Source organism: Oryzias latipes, chromosome 5 (assembly GCF_002234675.1).
Source record: "Oryzias latipes chromosome 5, ASM223467v1".
NCBI classification, from domain to species: domain Eukaryota; kingdom Metazoa; phylum Chordata; class Actinopteri; order Beloniformes; family Adrianichthyidae; genus Oryzias; species Oryzias latipes.
The window spans coordinates 19,496,502-19,519,485 of record NC_019863.2 but is presented as its reverse complement, the minus strand read 5'-3'; the positions used below and the strand labels follow the sequence as shown (position 1 = coordinate 19,519,485).

The following is a 22,984-nucleotide window of genomic DNA, read 5'->3' as shown; positions in this document are numbered from 1 at the left end:
CTTTTGTTGGAGAATTCCTCACTATGACTGTTTTCCAAAGTCAATCATTTCTGTTTCTTTTCTTGGTCTTCAGTGTTTTCATGTGCAGCTTTTTCTGCTCATCACTCTTTTGCCATAATTGTCTGATCACATTTTTGTACTGTTTATTCTTCTTCCTCTGGCCTGCTATGCGTCCCTGCATGCTGAAAAAAAAAGTCATTTTCCTCCACCTCGCTGTCCCCCATCATGAATTTATAATGTGTGTCATTATTGAAAAACAACACGAGTGAAAACACTTTAGCGGAGCTGCAAAGCCATCAGCTCCTGTTCTGCACAAGTCGTCCTGAGATGCCTGCAGGGATGTAATGAACACCACCCTCTAAAGAGTGCATTATGGGATGTTCCCGTTTGAAATGATCTCCCTGCAGCTCCAGGATTTTCTCCAGACAGCAGAAAATCAAAACTTTCACAAAGTAGCATGTTTCCTTAAGGCTGATGGCATTGTACTAAAAAAAACTAGCATTAAAGGCTCTTGATGTGTTTCTCAGATTTCAGTTTGAGAGCACACTCACACCAGGTAACTGCACCTGAGGATGTTTGATGTCAAAGTCAGTTTGGGTTGGCTGCAGTGGTCATGTTGTCCCATCCTATTGACTGCTGGATTTAGCGCCGCTTGACCTACTTTTCAGATATGAGAGCAACTAAATGTGACAATGTGTATGTGAAAAGAAAAACAGAAGCAACAATGTGACACAACATTTCTAATTTGTAATTTTATCTTTATATTGCTTGACTAGAGGTGACCTAAAATTCCTTTCTTTTACAAACAAAATTGAATCGACTTTAAAAAATGTGCTTAAGTATTAGATTTTACACCTTTTTGGAGATTCACTAAAGATAAATAATCGTCTTTTTAGACAAAAGTAAACTTAGTGATATTGAGCTCTTCTCACCAACATTAGATTTCTGTGAAAAGTAAAGAGAGTTTCAGAGGCGAAGAGCAGATCAGCTAAACTATTACAACCCCAAAGTGGGGTGATGAGCAGATGGAGGGGGAGCTGAGAAGCTGAAGATGATCTCAGAGTGGAGAGGGTGAGAGGACTGAAGAAGCTGGGAGAAAAATGGAGGTGTCAAACTCTAGAGAGCTTTAACAGTGAGGAGATGAATCCTCAATCCAGTTTTTAAAATGGAAGCTGCTTGAAGTTCAGAAAATCTGTCTTTGGTTGCGGAAGATTCTGGATATAATCTGAGCAGGACACTTTGACCCAGCTGCGTCTTTTAGAGACATTAATGTGTAAGACCAAAAAGGAAAAGCATGGGATGTAACCATGAGCACCAACAACTGTGCCCCAAAAAAGAAAAGAAAAAATGCTTGAAAACAGTTAAAATTTCTAAGATTAGAGTTAAATAAAGATTGAAACCAAAGTGGAAGTTTGAGTGTTAAGCTGTAAAAGACATTAAGGTCCTCTGTAGATCAAACTATTACTTACAGAATTCTGTTTTTGATTCTGTTAAATTGCAAAAAGTTGGGGGGGGCGCAAGTTTTGATTCTTGATAGACTATCTAAGAGGGAGGAAGTGAAAAAAAAAGACCAGTGTAAAGGTAAAGCTGAATGTCATCTGTATAGAACTGAAGAAAATATGTTTTTTTATAAATATTGACATAGAGAAGAAAGATGATAAAACAAGAGTAAAAGTAAAGAGCCCTGGGGATCACCACTGTCTGAAACAGTTTACAGTTTTTTTTTGAAAGTTTTGTGTGGATTTAAGTGAGTGTGGAATTATAGATGGGGCTGAAAGCAGTTGGGGGCTATGCCAGTGATGCCAATTCATCTGAGACAGTTATTAGAGTGTGAATTGGTGACCAATGCTGAAGTCAAAGAGAATGACTGTGATAAGAAGAGCAGACTCAAGGGTCATCAGGAGGTCTTTGGTGGTTCTTCTAAAAGCAAATTAATCAATTTCCCACTAACCTCGCTCCAGTGCATATAGAAGTATTTTGTTTCACAACCTAAAGGCTTGCTTCCAACTCTCAGTCCAGCTGGGTTAGAGTGAAGAACCACTCTACCTATTTCACTCACAAAGCAAGGGGTGAGATTACCTCGCCAAAGGTAGAGGGTATAAACAAACACTGCATTTATAGATAAATTGCATGACTAGACTGCGAGAATCAAAATACTAAACCAACTTGGTCGAACAAGCAGTGGACCCGGTTCAGAGGTATGAAAGCACATTTCTGATTGGCTCTATGGCTGCTGTGGACCAACAAAGAAACAAGCTGAAGAAATCACAAACAGGTTTTTGTTATTAGAAAAGGGACTAGACACAATCAACCAAATAGGTGAAATTTTACATTTGTTTCTGGGATATTGATGCATTCCGTGTGTACACATGGGTTCTTTAGGAACTTCTGAGTGAAACCAACGAAGCTCTAAGTCCAACAGAAGCATCGAATCACCAACAGCTTCTCTGTGTTCAGAATAGCCCATTGACCAAGTTCAAGATGAAATCTCAGAAAAGTTTCATTTAGTCGTTTTTTAATAGTTTATGCTAAACTTCCTGTTTGAAACTGGATTTAACCATAGTGACTGAGTGATAGAGTCTCAAATCAGGTCGTATTCAAGACTGAAAAAGAAAGTATTTGCCCCGATATTCATCATCAAACTTTAGAATGGAGGTTAAACCAACAAACGGTTCCTGTGGGAGAACCATTGGGAAACAAAGTTCCCAAACTTAAGTGTTGCAATAAACAGGACTTAAGTTAACATAGATTTTACCAACAAAAATCTGATTATTTATGATTGACAAAGATTTTGCTGTATAGGTCAGAGGTTTCTTTCATTCGCGGTGTCATGTTTTCAAGCCCTTTTTGAGAAACCATCTGTGTAGGGGAATATTTTCACAAATGAAGTGTTGAAGAACATGTTCTCTGCAGAGAGGTTTTTCTAAAACAGGATGTTTTCGTGTTTGTGGAGATGAGAGCTGTTGACAGCTGTCATCATTCAAACTGTGCTAATCAGGAAAGAAGTGAGACTTCATCACTAGGCGCTGAGGCTGTGTCATGGAGAACGCCATGCTGGCACGCATCACAGCACTTGTTTGACTGATGATGACTTGTTTCTTCATCTCTGGCTCTGAGACTGTTAACATCTAAGCAGAGCTGCAGAGCTGCAGGGATCCAGCACAACATCACAGACATGAGCTGTCTCATCCATTTGCAGGAAAATGTTTTCTTTCTAAAACTGGATCCTGATGCAGAGAGTTACTGATGACAAGGAAGAAAACCATATCATAAGATTTGTGTTTCAAAAGCTTTGTTCTTTATAGTGTAAGGCGGGAACAGAAATATATATAAAAAATCACTTTTAATGGGAACATTTATGGAAAAGGATTAAAATCTAAGATGTAAAACCAGACAAGTAATCCCCGCCTTTGCTGAAGGACACAGTTGTGATCCTCCTCCTCCAGAGGGATGTGGAGCTCAGCAGCATTCTGTTGTTTGTACTCAGCAGAGATTTTGTTTTTGCATTTTTTTTTGGGATCATCAGCAGCTTAATCGGTTTTTTTCTTGATGCGATGAACGTTTAAGGACAATAGGAGATCCCCTGACTTCATTTCTGAACCAATGTTGAACAGACAATAACAGATAATCTTCTAAAATACCTTTTTTAAGATGTTTTCATGTTTATTTGGGAAGAATGTGCATTTATTATTTTTAATTAGAATCAATCTAAAGTATTTATGTCAGGGGTTCATTTGATCAATAATAACCAATGGAAAAGAGAGCTGGACCTCCAACAGTTCTTCCCCCACCCACAGCTACTTTATCTGTCCTAACAGTTTCACCTGAAGCAGAGCTGAGTTGGCAGGAAGTTGTGTAATAAAGGCATAAAAATCTAGCTGATGGGCTTTTTTTATCCATCAGAGACTTTGGTTGTAAGCTAGCATTGCCATGTACACCGCAAAAAAGGAATTTTATGTGGAAAATCTCCCTAATTTTGTCACTAAGAAAATAAAATTCAATCGTTTTTGCAGCATTTTGACCCATAATATTTCTCACAACTGCTTCTTTATCTGTATTAATTTCATCATAGAGTTGTTCTTCATTTTTGGAAATGTTGTTTTTTGGTTTCCACTGTAGTTCCAGTTTGTACTTCATAGCTTCATCGCATCAATCGTGTTGGATCCCTACTCCAATCATGCGGTCTAGTTCATATTAAGATTGGCCAGTTTTGCTTGTGACTGTCCACGATAACTGCAACAAACTTTGGAGTGGCGTTTAGACTTTTCAAACCTGATGATGCCATTGTCTGCATTGTTTTTGTGGTTTGGTATTTTATTTATGGTAATATACAGTGGGGCAAAAAAGTATTTAGTCGGCCACCAATTGTGCAAGTTCTCCTGCTTAAAAAGATGAGAGGGGCCCTTTTATTTTTAACATAGGTATACCTCAAACATGAGTGACAAAACGAGGGGAAAAAATTCTGTAAGAGGGTCGTCTGTCCTTCACTCGTTACCTGTATTAATGCCACTATTCTGAATTGGTTATCTGTAAAAGACACCTGTCCACAACCTCAAACAGTCACACTCCAAACTCCACTATGGCCAAGAAAAAAGCTGTCTAAGGACACCAGAAACAAAATTGTTGACCTGCACCAGGCTGGAAAGACTGAATCTACAATAGGAAAGCAGTGTGTGTGTGTATATATATATATATATATATATATATATATATATATATATATATATATATATATATATATATATATACAGAGAGAGAGAGAGAGAGAGAGAGAGACAGAGACAGAGACAGAGAGAGAATGAGAGGGCAAAGATCCTGTGGGACTTCCAGATCCAGACTGATAGAATGGTAATGGGGAACCAACCAGACATTGTAGTGGTGGATAAAGAACAGAGGAAAGCCGTTGTGGTGGATGTGGCAGTGCCAAGTGACAGAAACATCAAGAAGAAGGAACATGAGAATTGGAGAAACACCAGGGACTCAGAGAAGAACTGGAGAAAGCATGGAAGGTGAAGGTGACAGTGGTGCCTGTGGTAATTGCAGCACTCAGGGCAGTAACCCCCAAGCTGGAGGAGTGGCTACAACAGATACCTGAAAAGACCTCAGACCTCTCAGTCCAGAAAAGTGCAGTGTTAGGAACAGCTAATTTACTGCGCAGGACCCTCAAGCTCCCAGGCTCCTGGTAGAGGACCCGAGCTTGGGTGAGAAACCACCCACGGAGGGTGAGAGGGGCATTTTAAATATGTATTTATGTAAATTTATAAAGCTTTTTTTCATATGCAAAGTTTTTCTGAAGATGCTTACATCTATATGGGTTGTGGTTAGGTTATGATGCATACAAGACAAAGTAGGTCCTTTTTTCTATCTTAAGTCAATAAACATACCAAATAACTAATTTTTTTCAAGTTAGATTTAAAATGATTGGCCACTTGCTCCATAGCTTAATTTAATTATAGCTGAAGTCATAGTTGCATTAAAAAGGAAATTTAGGTGGCAGTTTAGCTCAGGCAGTAGAACAGGTCGTCCAACAACCAAAGGGTTGGTGGATCAATCCCCGCTCTCCCCAGCCAGCTGTCATCCCCCCCCCCCCCCCCCCCCCCCCGAGCGCGGCCAGCCTGCAGCCCACCGCTCCCCCCAGGGGATGGGCCAGATGCAGAGTAAGAATTTCCCCAATGTCGGATAAATAAAGTAAATTATAAAAAACAGAAAGTAAAATTTTAGTGGGTTTTTTGCAACAGATTTTGAAGGAAATAATGTCAAACCCCATTTATATTTAGATTGCATTATTAGCGGCCTTAGCTTCAAATCCTGGGACTTGGAAAAATCTTTTTACTGGATCTTGTTTGCTACACCATTGCGTCTTCCAATCACTCGAAATAAGTTTCTGTTAAAATGTGCCACTTGCACCCAATTATACTACGGGGGTAATATTCCAATCGTGAAATGTTGTCATTAGCTGTGTCACATTTCACAGTGTTTGGGGCAATTCCCTGTCAATAGCCTTGTGATCAATGTGACCCAAGCGATCACAAATCGCTTTGAAGTATAAACCGGATTTTGCTGCAGGTACAATATTTAACATTTACATTGATAATGACCACAACACTGTGACAAAGCTTCTCTGTCAAAACACAAAATGATACGTCTTAGCCAGGAAGAAGCCTCCCCATAAACATCATTTTTGGAGGCACCCTTTGTAAAACAAGTTGGTACAGCCCTGTCTGTGCAGTTTTACTCTGCAATGACTTCACACAGATCAGAAGAATCAATCTTTGAGCTTTGAACTGCTGGACGTTCATCTGCTTCACTTCTCTCCATTTTCTTCCTGCAAATTCCATTTAGCTTTGCTTTGCTTTTGTATTTCTTACAGTTTGTCTGCCATCTCTCATAAAGCGCCTTCACCTTTGGTTGTGTGTTTGAGCCCACTCACACACCAGCAGACGTCAGGAAAAGTGTGAAGAGTTTGGTGTTAACCTGTCAGGATGTCTGCACATGAGAGCCGGGTCGGAGCTTCACAACGCTAAACTCAAAAATCCACCGTCTGTTTCCTGAATCCTGTCCAACGTTACATCACCCCGTCTGTGAAGGCGGGCACTAAGTTGAGGAGCATCTCTGAACATCTGCTGCTTGACTCAAACTGTCCAAACTGTCAGAAAAATCAGCTTGAAAGAGGGGGGGGGGGCAGTGAGAGGATTTCATCCGGACTTTTAGAGACTCCAGCTGCACCTCCAATAAGCTGCGAAAACTGTTATGTGATGATGGACACATCTGATATGGGTCTGTACTGCTTTGATGCTTCAGTGTAAAGGTCAAGCCTGGTTAAGGTGCTGCCACCTCACAAAGGCTAAAGATGGAAGAAATCCTTACTCACTTGGGGTTTCATTTTAAGTTATAATAGTGACTCGTACATTGTGGTCACAGGGAACTCTGGGACATAATTATCTCCTCTCTACTCACATAGGATCTTCTGCTGCAGGAGACCTCCTGAATTCATCGACTTGTTTTAATGGCTCCTTCTCCCACAATTTTTGATTATTTCAGGAACTTGAGATCCCTCCAAAGACACTGGCAACTCAGTCAGACCCCGGGTCTATTTTGTTCTCACAGGGCGGATGTACAGCTAATTACACAAAGAGTGAGAATGCTGAAATAAATAAAGTAAAAGTTCATTTGTGGCCTAAAGCTGCAGCTGCACACGAGCTGAAAGATTAAAGCTGCCCTTATAAAAAGCTGAAGACTCTAAAGGGGGACAGAAGGTTACTTTCTTCTTTTCTGAAGCACCACTGGAACACAAAAAAGGGCCTGAAGATGCCTCCAGGCCAGAGGAGCACACAGGAGGAAGAGGGAGGGTGAGGAGCAGGCACTGTAAAAACAGAGCTGATTTCGGTAAATCACACGTTTGTGTTTGGAGAAACTGAACACCTGCAGCTTCTCACAGTTTTGACAAGCAAATGCAGGACTGAAGTTTGGGCCAAAGCAGTGATCAGAGAGATCAGAGACAAACCCTGAGGGATGACCATGAGATACAGGGTTGCAACATTTTGGAAATTTTGCTGATAGGCTGATATGCCATTTAAAGTTTTCCTCCATTTTTCATTAAAGAAACTTTAACTATAGGGCGCACTAGATTAAAAGACGCATTAAGTGAGACAAAAGAGTCAGAGATGAGTTCGTCAGTCAGACTGTAGTAACTACACCCACAGTAATTTTTGAACTGGTTTGTAACATGCTGCATGTTTCCCACATTGGGGTACTCACAATACCTATAACCTAACCTTGTTAACATAAAAAAAACAGACTGATACAGCTAAAACAAACGTTACTGTGATTACACTAACTCCCATACTTCTTATATACCTGAAAAAAATTAAAAATAAAACAGTCCAACATCTTTATATTAGCATATTCACAATAATGCCCAACCTTGTTTGGAACTTTTGACAGAGTGCCATGGACCTCTCAAAATCGCTTCAACATCAGTAAACACAACCAGAATTAATCCATATATAAGGCACTCCTGACTGTTGTTTTTTTTTAAATAAGGCTTTTAAGTGGACTTTACAGTGCTGAAAATACGGTACAAGAAATAGCCACTCCTGTTTAAGAGCATAAAGAAATTATTGAAGTTCAAAATGGTTTTGTTTACCCCGCTTTCCACTCACTATTGTTGACAAGCAACCATCAAGTTTTTTTTGCTTCTAAATTATTAAGGAATAACACTTTATCTTCATTTGACAAACCTACAGACTTAAAGTGACCCTGCATGATGGTTTTAATTCAACTTAAGTAAGACTTTGAGTTTTTACCATTTGGGTTTTTCTCCAGAAAACTCTCATTTGGTTTAATAAAAGGATCATGTTGGATTTCTTTCATCGTGTAAAACATCCCCCAACACCACCACCAAAGCTTGAAACTGAACGCATCGCTGTCAGGGGGCGATGCTCACCTGAGTAGGCCCAGTAGGGTTCCTCAGTGGCAGATCTGCTGAGTCGTGACCCGCCGGCCGCAGCTTTGTGTGGACTCTGGACAGGTGCCCGGCTCCCCACTGGTTTCTCAGTCCCTGCTGTGAAGGAGAAGAAAGAAGGGTGAGCATGTGGAGAAGCAGAGCTTCAGGTCTGAGCTGTGGCCCCCTGCAGGTCTGCAAAGACTCCTGCTGGGCCTGTGGGTTTCTAGCCCAGTCACCCCAGAAACACCGTGGTCACCATGATCCAACGGAGGGATGCACACTGACAGAGAGGCTAAGGAGCATCACCGCAGTGAAAATGACAGTTTTGGGTTTGATTTAAGAAGATACAGCCTGGACGTGTCTGATCTTCCTTTCTAGTGTCACTTCATGCTGACTCACAGCACCCCCCCTTGGCATCCCACAGAGAGATCATACGTGAACAAACTTCTCACATTCAACTCCATGGAACCAAACATATCCAGGTCTGCATTTTCCCGCAGATAACTGTATTCAACCAACAGAAAGATGCTCGCTCATCATTACAGATTTATGAATCCATGAAAGAATGATCTCTGAATAAATCTCCAAAAGCACAAGGTCATCCTCACAGGACCAGGATTTTCTATTTTTTACCGCGAAATGATGCAGACACTCTGGATTATTTCCATATGAAAGCAGATAATGAGCAAACAGAGAACTAGAGGTGAAGTCCTGAAGCTGAAAGAGTTTTCTCCTGCATTTTTAGTTCTCAAACAGCAGAAAGACAAGGTTCAAAAGGTCAGAGAGAAGGACCAACAAAAAAATAAAATAAATAAAACACAGAAACATCATCTACTCTGTCAAAACTCTAGAAGCCTTTACAAGGGAATTTTCTGCTTGGTGAGGAGATGATCAGAAGAAAAAACAAGGAAAGATAGAACAGTTTCTGTTAAGGGGTAACAACCTCAGAGATCAGAGAATCCACATGACCTCTAAACGTCTGTTTTCTTTTTTGAGTTGAAAGTTGAGTCAGAAAGTTTCACCAAGAACCACCACAGAACTTTTCTGACTCTTTCAACTTTTAGATCCCGCTCTTGTTAGGGATCAGACACAGCAGCCAATCCCACCTCTCTCTCCCTGTCCAGCGCTCAACGTATAAATAATTGTGTCTGTAGCAATCACAGCAGAAAAAACAACTTTTGCTTTGAGCGGCAGGTCTCAGCCTTTCTGGAACAGACCTTCTGCAAGATGGAGAGATGGAATAAATACTACATTTCTAGAAACAAAAGAATTATGCTTTCCCGTTTTTCTTGTCATGATCACCATTCAGTAATCCAAAACAGCTCCTCTGGCTTCTGGTGATGGTGCAAAAGTCTTTGGAGACAATGATGTCTGGAGGAACAGTGCAAACTCAAACTAAGACCTTCTCTGTCAATCTAAGTTCTTTGTGTATGTGAATCCTTAGAGAATCCCAATGTTATCATTAAGTGGCATTTTTGCAAATGCAATAATGGCTCTTGTTGCATAGCCCTTGTTGACAGCCCTGTCGAGGGGAATTATGGGTTCCAGCAGCCGTAAGACTCCAGATCAGGACCAAACTGAAACCATTTGACGATTCAGTGCAGGATCTTATCTCTATGTTTAGAGTCATCAGGAAGGTCAGATTCACTGTGTTGTGGTTGCAGAAACATGTAGATTTCAGGGTCAGGAAGACAAAATTTGAATTCATAAAAAAGCCTGGATTGTTTTCATGGGACTCTGAAGCAGAATCTGTGTATCTTTAACCCTTGTGCTATCTTAGATGACCCCACTCTTACATTGACGTGTTCTCCCTACCATGACAAAGGTGGATAAAGGTGGAAAGATTTCATGTAATCCATGGACACCAGTGAAGATCACAAATCATTGAAGAAAAAAGGTTCAGCGCACTGTCTAGTGGGTCTAGATCAGTGTTTTTCAACCAGTGTGCCGCAGCACACTAGTGTGCCGTGGGAGATGGTCAAGTGTGCCGTGGGAAATTGCCCTCATTAACTGCTTTAACAACATTTTCCATCTCCAGGAGATCAGCTCTTTGTTCATCCAAACAGGCCCTGATAAAACACTGTATAATTAGGAAAATAAAAGATCTTAAAATTACTTTTTCTTTGTGTTTATTTAATTATATTAAAGACATTTTGATAAGAATGACGGTACCGCGGTTTACCTGCAGCTATAGCAGTTTGCGGAAAAGTCCCGCCCCTTCAACTGTCTCCGCCAATCATTCTTGAAGGCTTAATCACATGTCATCAGTCTGACCAATCAGAAGTGGTTAAAGTCTTCACTTCCTTGTTCTTAATTCTGCTGATAAAGTCGCTCAGTTCCAACAAAAATACCAGCTAAAGCTCGTCTTTAGCGGTGTAGCTTTCTACAGAGTCCGCTGTCAGACCGTGGAACAAGTGAAAAAAACAATGAAGCTCAGAGACGAGAGTCTTTCTGCCCTTTTTCGGCCGTTTAACACTACATCTCCCATGATGCATTGGCTTAAAGGGACAGCACATAATGAGTCGACCTTGTGGAACGTTTTGAAACCACAACAAACAAACAGTTTCTAAATTTTCTAATTTAACTTTTATTTCATCTCTTAGAAAAAACAGCTGCAACTTCCTGCTTTTTCTGCCACAATTATCACAAAAATCCACGTGAGATTGTGGTGGTGGTGGGGGGGGCTGTCGATCACAGACCATGAATTTCTGCTTCTTCTTTTTTTTGGATCCTGGTGTGCCGCGGGATTTTTGTCAAGGTCAAAGTGTGCCGTGGCTCAATAAAGGTTGAAAAACACTGGTCTAGATGACCCAACTCCCAACGTTAAAGTGCCTAGAATAGCACAAGGGCTACAAGTATGCACAAGAAACCTTTAACTTCTGCATTGGTCAGTCCTTCATTAGCTATTTCCAGTCACCCCCTCATCCCCACGTTAATAAGGAGGTTTCAAACATGCCTGTGTGTGCTCTAAACCAGTGTTTTTCAACTTTTTCTGAGCCACGGCACACTTTAACCTTAAAAAAAATCCCGCGGCACACCAGCATCCAAAAATTAAAAAAAAGGAGAAACTCATAGTCTGTATTGATCTACAGCCCCTCCACAATCTCACATGCATTTTTTAGATAATTGTTGCAGAAAAAGCTAGAAACTGCAGCTGTTTTTTTTCTAAAAGATGCAATAAAAGATAAGTTAGAAGATTTAAAAACAGTTTGATGTGTGTTCGTTGGTTTCAAGACGTTTAACAACAGATATCCGTTTGCGCTGTCACTCTCACAACCCAATGCATCATGGGAGATGTAGTGCAAAAAACGGCCAGAGATCGCGTCTCTGAGCTTCATTGTTTTGTTCACTTGTTCCACGGTCTGACATCGGATTCTGTGGAAAGCTACACCGCTAAAGACGAGCTTTAGCTGGTATTTTTTTTTTAGAACTGAGCGACTTTACGAGCTAAATCGGGACAAGAAAGTGAAGATTTTAACCACTTCTGATTGGTCAGACTAATGACATGTGATTAAGCCTTCAAGAATGATTGGTGGAGACAGTTAAAGGGACGGGACGTTTCCAAAATACAGCCGAAGGTGCAGCTGAATCGCGGTACTGTATCGTCATTCTTATCAAAATGTCTTTAATAAAATAAAATAAACGCAAAGAAAAAGTATTTTATGATCTTTTATATTCCTAACTCCTCAGTGTTTTATCAGGGCCTGTTTGGATGAACAGAGAGCTGAAATCATGGAGATGGAAAATGTTTTTAGATCAGTTAATGAGGGCAATTTCCCACGGCACACTTGACCATCTCCCTTGGCACACTAGTGTGCCGCGGCACACTGGTTGAAAAACACTGCTCTAAACTTCCTTTTTATTAAGTTTATCAGCTGTTTTACTAGAGAAAAAGCAGTTTCCTTCATGCTGATCTGTCAGATGCATTCTCTGCCATTCCCCATGATATAAAGCAAACCATAGTCTGATGCTTCCTGTCTTCCTTTAGAAAAAAAATTTGCACTCCTCCCTGCATGTTATAGTGTTACAATGTCCAAAGAGTCCTAGGTTGCTCATCCTGCAACTCTGCAAGATGAGAATTGCTTAAGGGTTAGAACGTGCAGAAATGGAGAGGGGGGTGGTGTATGAATCTATCTATGGGGTTTTTTTTAAGAAAAACTTAAAAGGGTTCCATTGTAAAAATAATTCTTGAAGCAAAAGTTTGCAAAATCTTCATTTGTATTCAAGTTTGTTGGTTATATTAGCATTAACATTAGAATGTAATCGTTACCTAACACCAAATTTATATACCGGAAACTTCAGTATCGCGTGACAAGTAACTCAAGTAAGTCAAAAATTCTTACCCCATTGACAGATTTTCTCACTTCATAGGCAAAGAAAATCTGCCAATGGGGTAAGAAATTTGGTTTTACCAAGAATTATCATTTTAAGAAAAAAGAATCAAGTCACTTAGACATGTTTTTCAAATTAAGATCATTTTGTTTATGTATTTTTATTTACTTTTTCTTTATAAGATTTGTTTTTTTCGAGACAGAAAATATGACAAATTTTCTAGACACAAGGGTCTTTTTACTTTTTATGATTCAATTTGCAGTGTACAAAAGTATGTATGTTCAGTTACCAAGGAGAAAACATTTTGTCTTTTAAAATACACAAAAATAGGAAAAATGCAGATGTGCTTCTAAAAAATGCCTTTTTTTAGGTTTAATATTGTGGGTCACAACCAGTTTTAGAGATTTTTGTATTAAGATGGTAATTTATCCTCAAATATTCTCCTATCTGGTTTAAATATTATTAATTGTAAAGAAAGCTCCTTCACATCTAGTTAAATGTAGAGCCAAACATGGTAAAGAAGTACAGACCTGCTGTCCTCAGACTCAGAATAGGAATATCGGAGACAAGTCAAAGCCAGAGGGTGGACGGATCATTATTTGCTTTGTTTTGTTTTCCCTCAAGCAGTGTTTCAGTTACACTTGTGTGTTTTTTGGCAACCCCTCCATCAGTAAATGACTTTTTGTGTTGGTTCAAAACCCAGAACAACTCAGAGGGAACTCTGCTGAGCTCGTTGTTGGGCAGGGAATGAGCGGCTTAAATTGAGCTGTCTGAGGCTCATCTGCAGTTTGTTTGTTCAAAACCTTTTTGTTTTGTTACATAATGTCGCTTTTAATGAGGCCTACTGTTTCTGAGAATATCTGACACACTGCTTTAGTGTTCCCAAAGTGAAGGAAGACCTGATGTGAATCTGTCCATTCCAAATTAAATACTCTGTTTTCAGCCTTCACGTCTGGTGTTCTGTACGATAGTGGCAAATGAGTTTTCTCCTGTTGTGTTGCCTGTTTCACACCCTTTATTTGTGTATGTCGTGTAAGCTGCCATCTTATTCTGTTCTCTTTATTTGACTTGTCTGTTCCATCAACTTTTGTCCATGCAGTTTTCTGATTCTCCAGCACTGATACTACAGCATTGTCTACAACTGATTCTGCATTACTGGAGTGTAAAATGCCAACATTTGTCTTCTCAACCTGTACAGCCTATAAAGTACACATATGACAGGCTAAAAAGTGTCAAGTAAGATGCCATTGATCTGTGCATTTCTACTAAACCACAACCATTAAGTCAAAAAAGCTGCCTTTAGATTCTTTTCAGAATGTTTAGTGGCATCAGTATTAGACTCTCCAGTCTGATACTATGCTCTATGCGTGCTGGTGACCTCTAAACTACAGAAACGTTGAGAAACTCAAAGACACATGAAAATCTAACACAACTATTGCAGGAATACCGTATTCAGATAAAACCATCGACTTTCCGGTAAACCATCTTTGAATCATCTTTACTGTAAAGCATTATGATCATGCATTTTTTATTGCATACCAATTATTCATATCCCAGTAAAGAATGTGGAAACTCGGAGAGTGCAGGAGGAACAATAGTCCTCCACAAACATTAGACTAAAAAACAATCTCTTAAGGTTCTTAAAACATGACAAAACACAATATTTGCTTTAGTTCAAGGGATATATTTTTTTTAGAAATTGACTTTTTTAACAGGACAAACAATCTGTTACATTAAATTTTTGTTTTTATCAAGACTGTTAAACCAAAAAAGAAAAAAATACTACAATTTATTTTAGTTCTGATTTATTTTTCACAATCTAAAAATAGACAAACATGGATTAATGAGAAAACAAGAAACACATTTCCTTTTTTTAACTGTAAATGGTTTCACACTTATAGACAGTAAGGGTACCTGATAATACCAGAACAATAACAGTATCAGGTATGCCATAAACTATGTGATGGTCACTTCTGCTCTGGGTGAACAATCAATCATAAAAGCACCAGAAATAAACTTTTAAATGTGTCGAGAAGTTTCAGATCTCAGAAACAACAAACAAGTTCCTTTTTTCTCTGATTTTTTTCACAGTTTTCTGATTTTCCTATAGGGGACAGTTAAACTGCAGGAAATATTTAGTCGTAATTTTTTTTCTTCATATCATTAAGCAAATAAAACTTTTTTTCTGTTGAAGTTTATGACAGCCCAGTTAGAAAAAGACTGAGAAAGCATCAATGAGGTTCACAAAACTGCATCTGAAACAAGATGTCTTCTGGAACAAAAGTGGCAAAACATGTGAGACCAAAAAGTAGATCATTGATGCTCATGTTTTTGGGTGATTACCTGTTGATGTTAGTATATGGGTCAAGAAGTGTGATTGTTATAAACTTCCCTGGCAAAGTGGAATGCAGCCTTAGCAGCCATGAAACTTTCAAATCATGACAGAGAAAGTAGAAAAGAACATCAGAATAATGCTATAAATGAGCCACAGCCTTCACGCTGCCTGCCAGGCAGAAGAACATCAAAGTATCTTCCATCAAGTTTCCTAATGGAGAGCACTTTAATGCTCTCTCCCCAGCATTCCCTGTGGAGTTTTACCATCTAGAAAGCATTAATTTGTCGGGAGGTCCTCCATGTTATCACCATGGTTACACATTCCCAGCGGGGATGAGCATCTTCCCTCAAAAGCAACATCCAGAGACAAATCACAGAGGCTGATTTTTTTAACAGGAACCCAGCAGAAACATGAATTTAATGAAAGAGCATCGGGACACACCCGTGTCCAAACATTATCTGGTTTGCTGTCTGTTGTGCAAAGTTGTACCCAATTCCCCTTGCATGTTGTTTACTAAGATTTATAATTCACAGATTTGAAGCATTGAGCTGCATCTTCAGGAACACATGAAGAATGAGAGCCTGAAACTATCAGAGTCGATCAGTCAGATGCAAGAACTTGGCCGAGTCTCAGCAAGTAGGGGGTCTCCTCAGAGTAACCCTCGATCTACCCAGACTGAAATTTTAGTCAGTCTGAGCGAACCACATTCTTATTTTTTTGTGGAAGTCAGTGATAAAAGGATGCCAGACAAATTTGTGATTACTTAAATGAACAATAAAGGAATGTAAAAGAATGTAAGAACCTGACCTGAGAAGCATTGCAAAGGAATATTCACACCCTGGAAAACTAATGAAGAGATTTTTGACGATTTAGAAATGAATCTTTCAGAAGACCATTACAGCACCATGGGGAATCCCTGATTGAACAATGCCCAGTAAGACTGTTCTAAAGCTAATTGCCAAATGTTCACCTGTAAATCAAAAAGCCACCCTCACTTTTAGTTCAATTTCTATCTAAAAAAAAACATGATCATCGAGGCTCATGCTCCCCCCTCCCCACAGAAATCCCAGGTGTAATCCCATTCCTGAGGATAAAGGACTTTTTTAACCGGAAGTGTCCAAATCAGCTGTTTTTGTGTTTTGTTTTTCTGATAACTAATTTAAAAAACATCTTAAAACCTATATTTATATGGTTTTTGACAGACTCTTCCTGATAGTGAAACATGATCCCTTGTACCGGTAGTTACCTAGTAAACTGACCTAGCTCCAGGTATTTTAGGTCTGGGGGTTTCATAAGTTAAAAGCAAGTAAGACTTCGCACCTACAAATTTCAAAATAAAACTTTAAGTAAATTCTGCTAAGCTGAGGAACTGCAGACTGAGAGATAGTAAATAAGGTGCTTTTTTTCTGTTTCCTTTTTTCCTGAACGCCCCACGGAAGAGGCTTTCCCTCCACATGCAATAAAGAGTTTTATTGCGTGGCAGCGTGCGCACACAAGCTGGTGTCACTAAGCAGAACAAAAGTCTGCCAGTTGATCTCAGTTTTGGTTTTCTAAGAAGGTCACTGCGTCTCAAACAATCCACACAACAGATGTCGCTTTGCAAACTGAAGCCAGAGATTAAAGGCATCTGCTTCTCTTTCGTGCTCGCCTCCAAAACATCGTCTTTAATAACTCACCATTCTCAAATGTGACATTTTATCCTGCGCCACTGCGCCAAACAAAATGTCAGTGAATCTGCGCTCACATGAGGCTCTAAGCATTGTTTTGTCTGGTTTTCTTTGTCTTAATCTATCCAGTTCAAACTATTAAGTGTATAGACATTTTCTTTGTTCTTAATGTTCCAAAAAAGATTTAATTTTGCTCGAAATATAAAAATTAATTACAGAAAACTTTTACGGAAGTAAACAGAATAACTTTGGATCAAAGCTGCAAGAAGGTCTGAATGAAATCAAGACAACACGGCAGCTAAAAAGTCTGTTTCCTCAAGTTTAGTGTAACTTAGTGTAACTGCAACGTTTACACTGTCTTTGAACTATAAAATCAGTGTTACTTAAAGGTCACCAATAAATCTGCCAAAGATACAGAATCAGAGGACCATCCCTGACCGACCCCACGTCTGCCTGCTTTTAACTGTATTTTTTCTTCCTGTCTTCACGTTTGTCTGTAAATCAGTCTTCTGTGTTTAGCCTTTTGTGAACCACCACACAGACAGCGAGGTCGCTGATGTGTTCACACACTCAGATTAAAATAAAAAGGATTCCAAAGTTCCGAAATCACAGATAAGTTCCGCATCTTCTCAGATTCAAAGAGACTCACTCAAAATAAACTAGCATCAATTAAATAAAGACTCATTCTGCTTCTTTTTTTTAGAGACTCTGTAACTGCAAGAAGCCCATGTGGCTTTTCTTCTCTTTAAAGAGTAGTTGAGCAGTTCAAGCCAGCTGACATAAACTATGCAAGATGATCCTGATTCTAGCACCACATATGCGCAAGTGTCCAGAGTTTGATTGAAAGACCCACTCCCATCCTCTTCTGATCTGTTGTAAAAGTGTTTCCAGTAGTCTTTTAATTATGATTATGCTGTTTTTAACCAATATTTAAAAAAATAAATAGTTTTCTAGGACATAGTTATTGCAGTGCAGCAGGAGTTAGAATTTTGCCTCTGAGCTGTGGGTGGGACTGTTGGCAGCGAGCACGCCCGCCCTCATTTTCCATCCCCCATCTGTTTACACGCTCTCCCACTAGCTTACAGCCCCTCACAACCCTGACATAACATTAGCAGTTCAACAAATATGGAGGGCAATATTGGAGCTGGATGCCTAAGAATGCAGCTGAGCAGGGACCTTGTGGCCCCCCAGTGTATTTTCTACGTCATTTATAAGATCTTTTTTAAAACAGCAATTTTTATTTGCTCCTGATTTGCAATGGTTTTAAATAAAGAAAGACTCAGAAATGCAATTAAAATCATTATGAGAAAAATGTACATGTTAAAAACACCAAAAACACAGTTTTTACCGGAGAGGGTCTTTAAGGTTTGTTGATAAAAAAAATGACAAAGAATATAAATGCAAGAGATTCTCCTCTTGGTTTGACAGGTGTGAAATCTCACCTGAACCCCAGCTTAGACCTAACAAGACAACCCTGGTACTCTTTATATGGCTGTCTTTTTTCAATTCGATGAATTTGTTAGCATTCCATTGCCTCGTGTCCACATTACTGACGCAGAGAGGAAGCAGTTTTACATTTTAGGAATTTATCTTTTACCTTTTTTTTCCTCTCAGTCAAAAATATGTGTTTTAAAATAATTAATATACTGAAATCTGTCAGGTTCATTTTCATCTTACTTTGGACAAGGTCAATTTTATTTTAAACAACCATCTTCTCCATCAGTAGAGAACAGATCACTAAACCTGAAATCCATCAGCAATCTGCAGATTTAATCCACAATTCTCTTTGAAAGCCACAACGGGCAGAGACCACAGGTCTGTGGAGACTGTGGTCGCTGATGAATGCATTTGCTTCCCTCACAGTGCAGTCAGAAGAGCGTGACCTTCAGTGATAAACTCTGTATGATAAAATTGTTTCATGAAACTCATTTAAACAAATGGGTTCCTTCGGTGACGTCAGGCGGTTTCAGGTTTGTGCTTTGCGCGTCACTAATGTTCAAACCACACAAGTGGGTTACACAACGGCTCTTCACACACTCCACTGTGCCCCCAGATTTTCAGCATTACTCATGTGGAGCCGCTTTCTGTCTGCGTGAACTCTGGCAGGACATGTGAACCTCTGCTCCTGGAAAGCTTTCATCTCAGTTTGTGTCAAAATAGGATATGGTCATCATCATCATCCTCAGTTCTGACCATAAATCACTGCTGACCTTCATCTTCTGACGGAAATTCAGATCACTGAGAAAGTTATGCTCACAGGCAAGATTCATATTTTTTTGGTACATCAATACATTAATGCAACATTAATGTAAACCAATTAATTTTTTAAAAATATTTATTCTTTTTTCTTTTCCTATTCTATTTTTTTACTTTTTGTGTCAAGAGAAAATAACTACTCAGATAAAAAAAGTTAGATTTTTAATGTTGCAGGTCTGAATATTTTTTCATTCAAATTATTGTGAATCAGGAGCAGACAAAAAAAAGTTTAATTGTGACGCCGAAAATACACTGGGCGGGCCTCATCCTCCCTGCTCTGCTTAAGCAGAGAGCTCTCAGCAACAGCGTGGGGAACAGGGAGCAAAAACGACAAGAAGTTTGGCTAAAAACAGCATTATCATAGTTCAAAGATCACTGGGAACATTTTTGCAATAGATCAAAAGATGATCGGAGTGGAACTTTAAGGTCCAAAGTTCTCAAAGATGATTTTAAATTGCCTTTTAAAAGTGACCAACAAATTACACAGAAGGATTTTCGGAAGTCAGAAAGAGACAGGACCAAAATGAACTGCACGCATCAGACTCAAATCTTTAAATCTGTGAAACCCAGCTGGAGTCCCTTACTCCTCTTAAGCAATGGAAACAGAGAGATCTGAAGAACTCCCTTTCTCCACAGATCTGAGCAGCTTCGAAAAATCTCTGACACAGAGGTCTCATCTGTCTGCTTCTCAACTCCACCTGCTTTTCATTTCCTTAAGTGTGTTTCACACTTCCCCTCCTCTGAATCACTCTGATTGACAAATATGATTACAGAGAAAGGAAATGAAGAAATAATAGAATTCTCACAAACTTTTGATCAAATTAAGACACAAGCGCAGATAAAATGATACCACGCTCCTGCTGTCTAAAGAGCCTGACAGCATCCAAGCGCTGTCAGGCATTTTAGATTATATTTGAGCCTCAGCGCGCTTAAAAACAGGCAGGCCATGAGAATTTGCAGGTTACTATTCCTCTGCGGTGATTTGAGGGCTGGGAAGTGGGAAAATTGATTATTCCTCTCCTGGGTTTTCCTCCCGTCCCCTCTCCATCCCACAGCGCTGGATCAGGGTCCCCTCCTGCCACAGGCTGCTCAGGAGCTGCTGCACTGTGGCTGCAAACAAGCTGCTGCTTCACAGGGCTTTTATCTCCCAGCAGAGGACCGTCTGGGATGGAAACCAGTAAATGATGAACACATTTTCATCTGCTTCTACAAAAAGATTTTCAGCATGTTTATCATTCGGACTGAAGCTCTGAATTCAGCCTTCATCACAGAGAAGCACCATGTGCAACTGACAGTTCACAATCTTGTAACTAGATGATGAGAGTCTCTGCAGCTCAGGACTTTCTAAGACAAAATCAAAGACTGAAAAATGTTCAAGGGGTGGAAACAGTTTTTTCTTGTTTGTAATATAAAACTTTTAGTTCTGCAGAAGATTAAACACAGGGGATCATTTCCAGAAAGCGATTTTTTGGTCAGACTCTGGTGTGACGGACAGAATTGTGCGAAACAGAGGCATCCTTAAATAATACTGCATGGCATGAAATAGCTTTTCCTCCACCGATTGATGCAAAGCACAGGTGTTGTGCTCTGAGCAGCAGAGGATGAAAATGAAAGCCTGAACATCGGCAGCATGCATCTCTAACGACTGTCAATTCTAAAAAGAGCTTAGATTTCTGAACGTTTCATTCTGATGCAGATCGGCAGCAGATTCACATCCTACTGTGTCTAGATAGAAGAGGCTCAGAGCGTGTGTTATCCAGTTATGTTGGGCAACAGTTAAGCCAGAATATTCTTTGTTAAAAATAAAAAAACAGCAGTTTTGAGACCTTGTTCTCAGTATTCAGCTGTAGGTTTACTCTGAGGCTGTCACTTTAAATTCAACCGACTGCCAATAAAGCTAAATGAGTTTTTATCAGTGTGGTGTGATAGCCACAGCTAAAGTTGTGTTGTCCATACCAACACCTTTTTTCTCACCTTCTTCAACCTCCATATTGTAAATTATATTACCTGCTGGGTCTGCAATATCCACTAATCTCCCAGAACAATCTGTGTCTTGAAACAATATCAAGCCATCAGAACCTGCAACTCATGAGTGACATGTGTCCACAGTGATCTTTTCAGACCAATCTGTGGGACTCTTTGTTCTTCTTCTAATGGGTGAATAGTTGTGTAATTATTTTATTATAATGGGTACAAACTGGCGCTATAAGGGGGTATCTGTTGGTTAACACTTGCCTCACAGCGAGGGTTTGTATCCCAACTGGGTCCTCTCTGGGTGGAGTTTGCATGTTCTCCCCGTGCATTTGTGGGTTTTCTCCAGGCACTCTGGCTTCCTACTACGTTCCAAATATGCATGGCAGATCAACTCTTGTCTCCTAATTGTCTCTAGGTGTGAATGTAACTGGAAACCACTCAGGGTCGATCTGCCACCTTCACCCAATAGCATAGGACAGGCTCCAACATGTCCATGACCTCGAAAGGGATTGAACAGGTCTAGAAAAACAGATGGATGAATGGATGACATTTAGCGGTCTCACTGTTTTGCAGATTTTTTTTTGGGGGGGGGGGGGGGGGGGGGGGGGTGTTACAGTGCACTGTGTTCCACATCGTGATTGGCTGTTGACCCTCAATCCACCTCGTCTGTACAGAATGCGTTCACTTTGCCACATTTTTTACAAAGCTTCCATTGTGATCAGATCTTTGTTTTGATTCTGTAAAACTGGACTTATTTATTTGTATACGTAGCTTGTGAGTTTAAACATGAAAGAAAAGTGTGAAAAAGTTCACGTCTGCTAGTGTATAAAGTGTGTAGTGAGAGGTTCTACAACCTTAAAACATCTTTCTGGATTTCATTTAAAGCAGGTTATTTTTAGAACGTAACCCTTTCAATGAACAAAGGAACACTAATCCAATGTTTGTAACATTTGTTCTTATCTTTTGAGGTTGTTTGAGAGACAAAACAATATGTGCATCTTTGTGTGTCCGGTCACATGGATGCATCAATCCGGTGTGAAACCATAAAAACTACATCAGCCTAAAAAAAAGGTATATTTTATTTACAGTCAAATCAGCACATGATAATATCTGTCTGTCAGTTTGAAAATATTCCTGTTTGTTCAGTGAAAGCTCATTTAAGGCTCCACATCTGTCACTTTGGGAAAATCGAACACCTGAGAAACATAAATGAATTAGAGCCTGAAGCATTGAAACGTTGAAACAGGCCTGTCCATTTTCTGCTGGGCTCTTTATCTCTGCAAGCAGATGACGATCCATGAAAATGCTGTCAGACAAATTCCCTGCCCTAACACATAGAGCTGCAGGGGCTTCCACACAGAAAATTAGACAAGAAAAAACTACCTGGCAAAAGGGTCTTCGTCCTGGGAGCAAACCAAACGACATGAGAGCGATGGCCATGCTGAGGACTGCAAGCAGTATAGATCTGTTCTCAAGATCACACTAAATAAAGCCATGAGACCTTGAGGTCAAGATCAGACAAAAACCATGAATCTCCGCAGATTTCAGGAAAGCCCACGCTTCTGACACAGCACCTTTTCTGAGCCGAGAGCATGAAAGTAGGTTTCAGAGGTTCTCTGACGAGACGTGAAGTCTGTGAGGTTGTAACTGCAGAACTGCAGTGTCCTTCAGACACTGGAAACAATCAATAAACTGTTAATGGTTGGAATGAATGAAATACAATAGGTGTTTTTGAGATGCAGATGTTGAATCAATGAGCCCTAGTGTTTGCCTCAGCTGCAGCAGAGCGGAAGCCTGAGGCCAATGATACTGTCCATTACAAAACAAAACAAAATACTTAAGTAATGTTACATTTAAAAACTAATAAATTATCTCCTAGGGTGTTACACAGTGACAGCATTTGTGTTGTGTTTGTTAGGTACCGTGGACATGTGCCATCTTTATAAATCAAACATGAAAGCCCTTTTTGTTCTC

The 22,984-nt window shown here is 39.7% G+C and overlaps 1 protein-coding gene across 1 annotated transcript in view; it reads right to left on the bottom strand.

Moving 5' to 3' along the window:
- Positions 1–22,984, bottom strand: part of LOC101160156 (receptor-type tyrosine-protein phosphatase gamma) — a 228,475-nt gene that overhangs the window by 168,034 nt on the left and 37,457 nt on the right. Inside the window, exon 2 of the mRNA XM_023955062.1 lies at positions 8,447–8,563. Coding sequence (XP_023810830.1) covers positions 8,447–8,563 — 117 coding nt within the window. The remainder of the gene's footprint in view (positions 1–8,446; positions 8,564–22,984) is intronic.